Source organism: Stegostoma tigrinum, chromosome 7 (assembly GCF_030684315.1).
Source record: "Stegostoma tigrinum isolate sSteTig4 chromosome 7, sSteTig4.hap1, whole genome shotgun sequence".
In the NCBI taxonomy this organism is placed as follows: domain Eukaryota; kingdom Metazoa; phylum Chordata; class Chondrichthyes; order Orectolobiformes; family Stegostomatidae; genus Stegostoma; species Stegostoma tigrinum.
The window spans coordinates 30636178-30649241 of NC_081360.1; the positions used below are offsets into that span (position 1 = coordinate 30636178).

Below are 13064 nucleotides of genomic sequence, written 5' to 3' on the forward strand. Positions count from 1 at the left end.
TTTTTGTGTTCTAATGACCTGCCCTCTTGGCCTTTGCCCCATCCATCTTCTCAACACCATTTCCATGACATTCTCCCTCCGTACCAACCATAGTCCCAATCTCTTATCCCTTACCCCCATGTCTCTCCCCCATGTCCCACTTCCCCTGCCCTTCTCCCTCAGTCCCCCTCAATGTCCTTTCATCCAAGATATTAAAATAGATTTTGAATAGTTGAGGCCACAGCACTGATACCTGTGGCACTCCATCTACTAAGGCTTAGCAACCCAAAAAACACCAATTTATCTCTACACTCTGCTTTTACTTAGATAAACAATCCTTTACTCATGGTGATATGTAACCCTGTACACCAGGTGCTCTTATCTCCTGCTTTTTGGAAATCCTAGTATACCACATCTTGTTACTTCCTCAAAAGATTAGCTAAACCTAATTCCTTTTCACAAAGCTTTGTTGACTCAGACTGATTACATTATTAATTTCTAAGTATTCTATACAACCTTCTTCACAACAGATTCTGGTACCATCCGTAGATGTTAGGCTAACTGGTCTATATTTTCCTGCCTTTTCATTCCCTCTTTTCCTGAATAAACATGTTACATTTTCCAACCCACAGAGATCCTTCCAGAACCCAAGAGATTTTAGAAGATCATAACCAATACTTCTACAATCATTGCAGCCACTTATTTTAAGTGGTCCTGGGTACTCATCAGCCTTAGGGTCTGATCTTTTTCCCAACACCATTTCCTTGGGGATATTGATTGTTCTATGCACCCAGCTCCTATTCAGTTCTTGATTTTCAAATATCATTTGGAGGTTTTCCAAGCCTTCAAAAGGAAACACAATCACAAAATATTTGTTCAATACCTCTGCCATTTACTTATTTTCCACAATCAATTCCCAGTCTTATTCTCCAGGGGACTAACAAAAACTTCAGTTCTTCACTTGCTGCTTGAGTACTTGTTGAGATTCTTCCTGTCTGCTTTGATAATATTGGCTAGCATTCTCTTATACTTTACTTCTCATACCAATCCTCCTTATTATTTTCATCATTTTTTTACTGGTTCTTAAAATCTCATCAATCTTGTGACCTGCCACTAATCTTTGCAGATTTGTACAGTGTTTCTTTCAGTTTGATATGATCATTAACTCCCTTATTTAGTCACAGGTCATGTAACTTTCTCCAAGAGTCATGCCATAGAGTCTGAGAGATATACAGGATGGAAACAGACTCTTTGGTACAACTAGCCAATGCCAACTATGTTGCCAAACCAAACCAGTCCCACTTGCCTGCATTTGGCACATATCCCTCTAAACCTTTCGTATTCATGTCCTTATCCAAAATATCTTTTAAATGTTGTAACTATACCTGGATCCACCACTTCCTCTAGCAGTTCATTCCACACACCACTAACTACTCTTTGTGTAAAAAAAAGTTGACCCTCATGTCCTTTCTAAGTTTTTCTCCTCTCACCTTAAAGATATGCCCCTCAGTTTTGAATTTCCCCACCTTAGGGAAAAGATCTTTGCTATTCACCTCATCAGTGTCCCTCATGATGTTACAAACCTCTATATGGTCCCCCTATATTCCAGCCAATCCAGTTTATCTTTCTAACGCAAATCCTCTATTCCTAGCAAACACACTGGAAAAAAACTTTTCTGAACTTTCTGCAATGTAAGAATGTCCTGCCTGTAGCAGGGTGACTGGAACTGGACACAATACTCCACAAGAGGCTTCACTAATGTCCTCTACAACCTCAACATGACGTCCCAACTCCTATATTCAAGGATCTGAGCAATGAAGGCAAGCATGCTAAATGCCTTATTCACCACTCTGTCGAGCTGTGATGCAAATTTTAAAGAACTATGTGCCTGAACCCGTAGGTCTCTCTGTTCTACAACACTTCCTTAGGCCCTATCATCCATTTTCTACCCTTTGCTGAGAGTTTTTAAATATCTCCTTAAAAATTTTCGGTGCGTTCCTTCTGCCTACCATTTTAACCTGGCTTGCTCATTCGTTTGAGCTAGCTCTGCTTTCACATCCTTCTAATTAACTTTATTCAGGTATAAAACACAAGTCGTTGATCCACATTACTTCCTTGCAATCTGAATGCGAAATGCCCTCACATTATAATTGCTGTCACCTCGGAGTTGCATTACCATGGCGTATTGATTAATCGTGACTCATTGCTCAGTATCAATCGAGAATAGTCTGCTGTAATAAAAAGAGAAATTGCGAGAGAGACTCAGCAAGGCTGGCAGCATCTATGGAGAGAGAAACAGATTTAATGTTTTGAGTATTATGACTCTTTTTCATAACTCTTCTTCAGTTAATTTCTTCTATTCATCTCTAGTTTCCACTATTACTGTCTATTACAACACAAAACCGCCAGGATTCAATTTGCCTCAGCCCTCTGATGGACCTTGACAAACAGTCCCTTCACATGACTGACCAGACCCCTGACGTGCAGCACCCCGGCTGACAATACACCATTTCCACCCAACTTCTGGTGATGACCTTATGGGACTGACCATTGCACACTCTGCATTTCGTTGGCTGCAGCCAGATAGATCCCCTGACTATGATTGGTCCAAGTGGATGACTGACTGTGGCCAAGCCCCTGGACACTAGGTGTGCACAGTGCCTGTGACTGACCCCTGATATATAGAGCTCCCCATCTCCTTCCAATCTTTACTGGTTTCTGACGTGTATTAGATTGTAAGTAGTAGACTGGCTGTCTCATTTCTGAAGAGGAAGGTATCCCTGCCTTTTGAAACGGACCTGTTCTGACAGTCATGACGACCAGCTTGTCTGTACGTCTGTATAGGGGAGCTTGACACTGAAAGATTTTAGGTTCTGGCTGAGGTGCCAATGTGCTAATAGGCACGATGGGAAGGCAAGGATGACGCAGGCAAGTGCCGAGAGACCACAGCCCTTAGATACAGCCTGGCTGATTCCATGAGCTGGGTACTCAATGTTAGGTGATGGTGACCCCAGCAATTCAGGTCTTAAACTCCTAAGGGTTGGAGAGGTGTTATGAGGATTGTAAGGGGTTGGCAAATGCTGGATGCCAGTGCCCATGGACATGAGGAGCATGAAGCAGGTGCCCATGGATTGACACCTCAGATGCTGTTTGGTGCTAAGTGACATGGGGGCTGAAGCAGGCTGGTACCCTCTGCCTTTCATGTTGAAAGTTTTCAACGTCAAGATAGTTTGGTGCATTTGATTCGATAGGAAGCTAAATATCCCTGAGGTGAGATGTACCATCAATAAGGCATTTAATAAGGAATAATCCCCCTAATTTGCAACTTGCAACTGCCTAGTGAGAAACTTGCCTCACTGTCTGGCAGATACATAAAAGATGCAGTGAGATATTTTAGATTTACCACAGATTCTCTCACATGATCAGTTTCCCGCATGAGTTAGTTTAGATCCCTCAATCACCCTAACTTGGATAATTCACCATGTGCTGGTCCGAGCATGGTTCAGGTGAAGACTGCGGGACATTACAGCTCCCACTTGACCTGCTCGGTGCCAGTGCCCCATGAATTGAAACGCAGTTGTCCCACACCAGTCTTTGAGTCATCTATTCATATCTTACCATTTCTTCATTGTCTCATTTGCCATGCATCAATTTGCTTTTGATTCAGGTAATAATCCGGAGATTATTATCTTTGAGGTCCTGCTTTTTTATTTTACCCCAGCTGCCTGTAATCTCCAAACCGAATTGTTTTCTCGTCCAGGTTGTGTTGTTATTGTCTTATTGCATAGACCACAGCAGCTATGTTTCCTGCCTCCCCCTGCATGTTCCTCTCCAGCTGAGAAGAGATGTCTTCAATTTTGACAACATGCAAAAACCCAGCCTTCTGAGCTCTCTTTCTCAGCTGCAGAGAACTCTGTCTACGCCCTTGACTATAACTCTAACCTATGAAGACTACATTGCTATTTCCTCCCTCCCTTCCCCCCACCCACTGCTCCATTTGAATGGCTTTCTGTACCATAGTACCTGCTTATCCACCCTTCAGCACCCACTCTCACTTACACAAATTGCAAGGATTTCAGGCATTTTTTACCATTTCAATGTCTGAAACTCCTCCACGTCTCTTATCTTGGTTCCCTTACCTGCTTCACACACAGTAAATCCCTACTATATTTTGCTGTAGACCAAAACAGAAGACCTTAGCACCTGTGGAGCATTTGGCTTCTGGAACAAAACTTCCAGGTGACCTCTCCCCTCTCTGGTGCATCCCAGTATCTCATCAACTCTAAGCTGAAATTTCTCAAATCATGTTATAAGTTGCTGTCTCAGGATCTTTGGTTAAATTCTGCAGTGCATCTTGTAGTTAGTACACATTGTGGCTACTGAGCATCAGTGGTGGGGGGGAGTAGAAACCTGTGGATGTTGTGCCAATAAAGCATTGAAGACACACAATCTTCAGTACTATTGCTAGAATATTGTCAGGCCCCATTGCCTTTGCAGTATCCAGTGCCTCCAGCCATTTCTTGATATAATATGGAATGAATTGAATTGGCTGAAGACTGGCATTGGTTATGTTGGGGACCACTGAAAGAGGTCGAAATGGATCATCCATCCTGCACTTCTGGCTAAAGATTGCTGCGAATCCTTCAGCCTTACCTTTTGCACTGGTGTGCTGGGCCCTTCCATCATTGAGGATGGGGATATTTGTGGAGCCTCCTCCTCCAGTGAGTTGTTTAATTGTTCACCCCCATTCACAACTGGATGTGGCAGGACTGTAGAGCTTAGATCTGATCCGTTGCTTGCGGGATTGTTTAGCTCTGTCTATCGCTTGAAAGTAGTGCTGTGTGATAGCTTCACCAGGCTGACACCTTAGTTTTTAGGCGTGTGTGCTGCTACTCCAGTGTCCTGCTGCAGTCCGAGATGGTCTAAACCTGGTTTGTTGTAGCTGGAATAAAGTATTGAACACATCTGGCAGCTACATTCTAAGCCCACTTGGCTCCCCGACAACGCCCCACCGCCACCGCCCCCCCCCCACCCACCACACCCCAACACAAGCAATACTACAATTAGCAAAATCTTTCTGTCACAGGCGACCATTGCTCACCTTTAACACTTGTTTTACCATTCGTGACAAAGGCACAAGTGGGCAACATAGGAGAATGGTGTAAGCAAATAATTTCTGTCTTTAGCTTTGCTTTCACTCACAGGTTTGAGCACTGTTGGCAAGGAAAGACTTTGCATCCCATCCTTACTTGGCTTTGTGAAAGTGATGAGTTATCTCCCTGAACTGTCACATTCTATATGGTCCAATTAAACCCACTGTCTTGCCAGGAAGTGAATTCCAGGACTTTGACCCACTGCCAAGAATAATGTATGATTTAGAGAGGAATCTGCAGCTGGTGGTGCTCCTGTGCAACCACTGCCCTTGTCCTTTTACATGCTGGAGCTCACAGGTTTGTAAAATGTCAGCAAAAGATTCACAGTGACTCACGGGAGTGAATCTTGTGGATGGTACAGACTGCTGCCATTGTATGTTAGTGATGGAATTAGTGGATGTTTAAAGTGGCTGATGTAGAATGAAACAAGTGAGCTGTTCTGTCCTGGTTGCTGTCCAGTGTCTGGTTAGAACTATATTCATCCACACAAGTGGAGAGAACATTCCATTACACTCCTGGCTTTCTGGATTTTGCTCAAACTGTGGGGAGTCAGGAAGTGAGCTACCCTCAGAATTTCCAACCTTATGTAACCCCAGTATTTAGATGGCTGGTTTAGTTGAGTTTTTAATCAAAGCTTACCACCCCAAGATATTGCTAGTGAGGGATTCAGTGACAACAATGTTGTTGAATGTCAATGAGCAACAGTGAAATGCTCTCTTCTCTGAAATGGAGTTATGACTGAAGTGGGATGAGTGCATTGTCTCCTGCAGTGCCATTACTCCAGAATCACAACATAACTTTTAAAAAAGGTTTATCCAGTTACCAACATGGCCAATTACATGTGTTTATCTATTTGTTTCTGAATACAAATCTGTCATCAGGCTGCTCTAATGAACACCGCAAATTATCGATTTATTGTTAAACAAGATTAATACTGTAAAGATCAAAACTTATTCACACAGTTTGAAATATGACAGCATACAGATAGATCCTCCTAAATAAGCTAATGTGCAGCCACACATGGACACACCCACACACACCCATACGTACGCCCACATATCCACCCATACATACCCACGCGCACACACACTCCTCTGCACACCCATATACACAGACACACACAGACACACACACACACACACACCCCTGCACACACACACACACAGACACACACACCATCCTGCACACCCATATACACAGACACACACAGACACACACACACACACGCACACACACACAGCCCTGCACACCCATATACACATACACACAGACACACACACACATCCCTGCACACCCATATACACATACACACACACACACACACACACAAAAACTAAAGAAAAATTAAAGAAATTTTGTCTACGTAGGCGAGCATGAAAAAATCCCTTTGGCCAAACACTTGTTTATTGTAAGAAAATAAAAGAATAAAATGAGATGCCCAGATGGCTTTTGTTGTGGTGTCCTTGCAAAGAAGACATGCTGTTGTAACTAGGATCTTCTCAGATACTATCTCCATCTGATCAAGATCCCTCTGTAATTTTTGATAACATTCCTCACTGTCAATGATACCTCCTAATTTTGTGTCATCTGCAAACTTACTAATCAAACTTTGTACATTCACATCCAGATCATTTAAGTAATTAACAAGTAATAAAGGTCCCAGCACCGACCCCTGTGGCACACCACTAGTCACAGGTCTCCAGTCTAGAAATAACCTTCAATCACCCTCTGCTTCCCACCATTGAGCCAATTTTGAATCCACTTAACTAGCTGTGCCTGGGTCCCATGGATTGTTGTTTCTCAGAATGTAGGAAGTTATAGAGTTGTCTTTCCTTGTAGAGTTGCCTTTCCTTCATATATTGCAGAGATGTAGACTTATTCATACAGGTATTTTCAAAATTTGCGGACAGTGATGACACAAAGCATGGAAGGAATGTGAACTCTGAGGAAGGTAACGATAAATGTCAAGAGGATATAGGCCAGTGGAATGAATCATGCAGCAAATGAAATTTGCTGTGGATAAAATTGAAGTGTACCTTTTGATGGCTAAGGTAAAAGGTACAATTGTGTAAAAGGGATGGAGGCAAGGGACCTGAGGTTCATGTGCATGAATTATTGAAGGTGACAGAGCAGGTTGAGAAAGTGTTTCATAAAGCATGTGTGCTTTATACACAGAGATAAACAATTATGTTGTTTCTTCATTAATAATAATCAGTGACCATGACCTGGTCTTAAAATAGAAGAAAGAACAGCAGATGCTGCAAATTTGAAATGAAAATGGAAATCACTGCAGAAACTCAGCAGGACTGGCAGCATCTGTGAAGACAAAACAGTGTTAAAATTTCAAGTCCAATGACCCTTCTTTAGTTCTGAAGAAGGGTCACTGGACTCGGAACATTAACTCTGCTTTCTCTCCACATTACCTGGTTGTAGTTCGTAGGCACTGTTGTACAGACATAAAGTGAAATAGATGTAAGTCATTGCACCTTGTCACCACCTTCTGTTCTATAATTTGAGATCTCTGAGCTTCTCAAATTCCTGAATTTCAGTTGCTCCATAATTAATGACCATGTCTTTGGTCATCCAAATTCTAATCTCTGGCATTCCCTCCTTAAACCTCTTTCCATCTTTCCCTCTCTCTCCTCTCTTATGACACTCCTTAAAACTTCTGACCAAGCTGTGGTCATCAAGACTTGTGAAGAAAATTTCAATTAATCTACCCCATACTAGAACGGGATCACTCAAAAGGTGAACTATGGTTTCCAGCTATGATTCATCACATGAGTCTAGTTCTCTGCTCATAGCACTGTAGAATTCAGAATAAACAAGGTTCATCACAACAAGAAAGGCAAGACTGGAGGGCAGAACAAAAAAAAACTGCAGATGCTGGAATCCAAAAGTAGACAAACAGGACGCTAGAAGAACACAGCAAGCCAGGCAACATCTGGAGGAATGGAAAAGTCAATGTTTTGGGTATTACCCTTCTTCAGGACCCAAGACTGGAGGGCAACTTGCCAACTTCCTGTTTATCTAATGAACAAAAATTGGCGCAGCCATAACAATCTGCCCTTTTGCTTGGCTTGAGATGGCATAAAGATATTAGAGTTGTGAGACAAATGAATGGGTAAAAGCATTTCAAAACACAAGGGTATTCTGCTATCAAAGAAATGCTTACAGCAATTAATTTACAATAACTATTCTTGTCAGGAAATATTTAAATCCATTTGACAGTAATTCTCGTTGATGCATCTTTGCTCTGAGTCCTGCTGTACAAGTTAATCACTAGGTTCGGGTATAGCCTCTAATATTGAAGACCGATGATAAAAATAACTACTTATGGTTCTCCGAAGAAATTGGAATTGATTTCTGCTCAGTGTTGAGACAGCCAATTACACCTGACACAATGGGACATGCAGCACAATCAGCTTCAGTGCCTCGGGTGTGTTGAGTAAAAATTGAGTTGTGTTCCTGTCACTTGCTCCAACTTCTGTCCCCCTCTAATTCTGGTCTTTTGTGTGACCCTAGTTTTCAGTATGACACTATTGATGGTCTTGCCCTCAGTTGCCAAGGCCCTAAGTTTTGGAATGCCTTCCTCACATTCCAAATTCCTCGTTCCTCTTTTCCTTTATGAAGTTTCTTCAAACCCACCTCAAGGTCAAGATTTTGATCACCTGTCTTTACACCTTGTGCGAATCAATGTTAAATATTGTATGGTATGGTTGTATTCTCTTAATGCATTTCTACTTCAGGTCAACATTGGCAATGGCAAAATCTTGGACCCAGTTATTCAAATAGGAGATAGTAAAGGTCGAAACTCAAAATTGTAATCAGTACCACTACCATTTTTCAACTGGAGAATTGCTGTGGCTAAAGGAAATATCATGATATTCGGTCACAAATAATCTTCTAATTCAAAATTAATCCAGAATTTCTTTAGAGGAATATTCCATCCTGAGGGTTGCACCATATAGAGTAGCTCTTAAGTAGCATGGAAGCAGCATTGGGGCAGAGGATTAGATTAGTGTGCAACACAGATAATTATTGCTTCTGGAAGAAAATTAAACTTAGCTAAGATCCAAGGATAAGTCTCACTGCCATGACATCAGTCTGTGCGAACTTGATTAAATATCTAAAGCACCAAATGAACAAGACTATCACACATTACGTGTCTTTTCCAACTGACCTTATCCATATTGTATTATTACTGTTCTGAAGTATTGGTTTATTGCATGCTCTCATATATAAACAAATCTTTCGAGAGTTGTTCAACAATTAAAATAAAGCAAATCTAAGCAAATGGAAAGAAAGCAAAATGACTATAAAAAAAATTAATAACATGAATTGGGTCAAAAAGTAATATTGTGTTCTTCAATAATTTAGGCCATACACAGACAACAATCCCAGCCTGCGAAGGACAGTTCACCCCCAAGAGAAGACAAAGTAACTCAGCCACAAGCGGCTGAGGATAATTGTGCCAAAAAGCCCAGATCACGTACTAAGATCTCCGTAGAGGCTCTGGGCATCCTTCAAAGCTTTATTCATGATGTGGGCCTTTATCCTGACCAGGAGGCTATTCAGACCCTTTCTGCCCAGCTGGACTTACCCAAGCATACGATTATCAAATTTTTTCAAAATCAGCGTTATCACGTGAAGCATCACGGCAAATTAAAAGAGCACTTAGGAACCACAGTTGATGTTGCGGAATACAAAGATGAAGAGCTGCTTACAGAACCCGAGGAGAACGACAGTGAGGAGGGCTCTGAGATGTACACCATGGAGGCAGGAGAGGAAAACCTCAGCAAAACCAAAGCCAAACCACCAGAGATAGAACAGAAATAATGTGAAACATACTAACTAATACATACCTTACAGAAAAGAACATTGTTATTTCTATGTACAGCTTTGTGTAATGCATTACATACGTATGGAATACAGCAGTATTGAATTTGCAGGTCCACTCTAATGTTGCCTTGACATAGAATACCAGAATGGACTTCATTCACAGACCTTTTGTGAGTCTTACAGACTGGAAAAGATTAAACTCATTTCCGAGTTTGCTTCACAGCTCAATCCTGCACTAAAAGTTAAAATAAAGAAGCATTGAGGGCAAGTTTAAAAAGGACATTCCCTCAGAACTTTCTTGGGACAAAGCTGTTTTTATAAAGTTCTGTGACTGTACACTGAAATGTAAAATGAAGGTTCATTAGGTTGTGTCCTCAAACCACTTTACGATGACTTGTTTTGGTTTTTGAAAAGCTGCCCACGTGTGTTGGTGGGGTTGTGGGGTGGGGGGTTGGAGGTGTTGGGAGTGAATTTCTGCTTCTAAAATTCCTATTTATTTTCACAGTTTTATTCTGAATTTTGAGTATGGCTACCTGCCAAGTGGCTTTAAAGGTACTTTGGGGTTTGTATTTTTCACAAGAAAGAAACGCCACTGCCAAAAAAACAACCAAATCAGAACGTCAGCAAATGCAAAATACATCTATGAGAACACACACAATTTTCCAGACTTGCATGTTTGCTGCTGTGTGGTTCAATCAGTTGTATTTTCTCATTTTTGTACTGAGTATTAATATTTTGATTTATGCCAAAAAAAGGAGGCAGGTATCAATTTCAGGAATGATGTTGCAAGCCTGTAATCATATACTGGAATCACAATCACAATCACAATGTGGATTTCTGCGACAGGGACTGAGTTAACCACACTAACTGAGAGGAGAAAATAATAATAAAATGGGGTGTGAATGACACAACTATATTCAGGGGTGCACAACAATAAAGCCTGAGGCCTGCTGTCCTCAGGGTGTTTTATTCTGTATACAGGCTGATAAATAATAGTTCATTGCTGTTCTCTATAAGCTTGGTATGTCGTCTTGTATGAGTCAATGTTGAAGTTGGAAAATTGATAGGCCACTATGATTTTGCAGGTTCTTCCACAGTCCTCATCTCAAACAAAACTTTTCTCTGTAGCCTTAAAATTATGCTGTCAGTTATTAGCAGATGAATAGTGTTGGCATTTGAAAACTTAACTCTTCAAATGTGGAATTCCTTTCTTCCTGCTATTTTAGTAATAAAAGTGTTTCAACTAAATTGTGAGAAATGGAATTGAGAGTCAGATGATCCATGATCTAATGGAATGAGCAGCCCTGAGGGTCTGAATGGTTGGTTCATTTTCCTAGTGTTACTAAACGGGTTAATACTTCAGCTAAAAGGGTAAAAAAGAGAAATTTAAGATTGACACGTTGAGTGCTTGTAGGCTAATTACCCACAGCATAATTTCAGGGCCTTGTGTATAGCAGTAAAGAACAAGTCTATTTATTAGATTGCCATTGTTTTCTGATGGAAGTCTAGTAAAAGAATATTTCTTTGTCCACAGCGGAAAACATGTTTATTTGTCTTCCTTTAATTTTTTTTTCTCTTCATCAACATGGTTAAGGTGCAGGCGGTGCCTGTTGTGCTGTTGAATGCTGGTTATTACTGTTACTGTTTGCCAAGCAGCAACTCTGAAGAAAAATAAAACACGACTCCCAGATTTATTGTCTTATATCCTTAGCAGCGTTTCGGATGTGGTTTAGCACCTACTAAGGAAACTAATAGAAATAGTAATTTTCAAATAGGAAGACCTTTAAAAATTGCCCATTTTAACATGGAGTGCAACCCCTTGCTAATTTATCTCAGGATTGCCAACAGGAGACTTGATCTTACACAGAAATGAATTTTATTCAGGGATAAACAGATCTTAATGGAGATAGACTAGCACATTAGAAGAAGCTGCTCTTACACAGATCTTTATCTTTAACCGACGTGACCATTAAAAAACCCTCCATTGTAGCAAAAAGAAACAATAATTAGCTTTTCTGCTGTTTTTTGTAAAGGTTATTGTGACAAGGAACGTCTCTAAAACCAATTACTTCTGTTGAGTTTGTACAAACTGTTCAATTAATAAGGACACAAGTTTTTTTTTGTAACATTTTAACCAAAATATGTACTGGAAATTGTCAACGCTAAGTCTTGCCTATTCAGTTTTATTACACTGCAAGGACTGCAGTGATGTTAAGTGAATCTGTGGGCATTTTAGCCTATGGTCTTGCCAGATTTGAAAGTACAATGCATATATGTCTATTTATTCATTACCTGTCATATATTATCTATTTGGAAAAAAATAAACTTGCTTTCATAGTGCCTCTTGAGAAAGCACAAATTTCTGCCTTTGGTGAAATGAAGAATAATTGTGCTTTTGTATTATTGACAATGTGAATATAAAATTAACATATTGTAAATGTTCTTTTTCATGTGAATCAACATTCTATCTGTATTATCACAAAGTGATAATTATTTTTAAGTTATGTGCATTGTAAAGCCATTAGACCCTTTGTTGTTGAAATAAAAGACATTCAATAAATGCATCTAAATTTGTCAAGTAATGCTTGATATTTGACTGTCTGTGTCTTTTTCATTTTCTTGGTAAACAATTAAGCAACATTTGAGAAAATATTTGCTCCATTACATTTGTGCTTTTTTTTTCTCTTCTAGTTCCTTCGTAAATATTTTCTGTTTATAATTAAAAAACCACAAATTACTGCATGTCAGGAAACTTTTGGAGCCCATATGTCCATGGTTGGTGGACATAATAAAAGGCATTATTGTATCACTAGTTTGTACATCCAAGCAGCTTCGTATAAATATCATAGCTCTTGATGATGGTTCTTGTGTGGCACTACGGCTGGCTGAATGCCACACACACATAAAAAAGAAACATTTCAGGGAGGAGCGAGCCAGACAGAATACGAAGACTTTGCACACCATTCAAATCTTTCCTCAACTCTTAAAAAGCCTAAAAGATGGAATTATTTGTTCCAATTAGAGAAAGAGGATAAGATGCTTGTTGGAAAAAGGCTGAAAGGAGAGCTTTTAGACAACAAGAATAATGAT

At 40.3% G+C, this 13064-nt stretch overlaps 1 protein-coding gene across 17 annotated transcripts in view; it reads left to right on the forward strand.

Annotated features, from left to right (window-relative positions):
- satb2 (SATB homeobox 2) overlaps positions 1 to 12498 on the forward strand; it is a 175807-nt gene extending 163309 nt beyond the window's left edge. For all 17 annotated transcript variants that reach the window (XM_048535018.2, XM_048535021.2, XM_048535020.2 and 14 more), the window contains one exon: positions 9513 to 12498. In XM_048535018.2, the coding sequence (XP_048390975.1) occupies positions 9513 to 9971 (459 nt within the window). In that variant the 3' untranslated portion in view covers positions 9972 to 12498. The remainder of the gene's footprint in view (positions 1 to 9512) is intronic.
- The last annotated feature ends 566 nt before the right edge of the window (positions 12499 to 13064 follow it).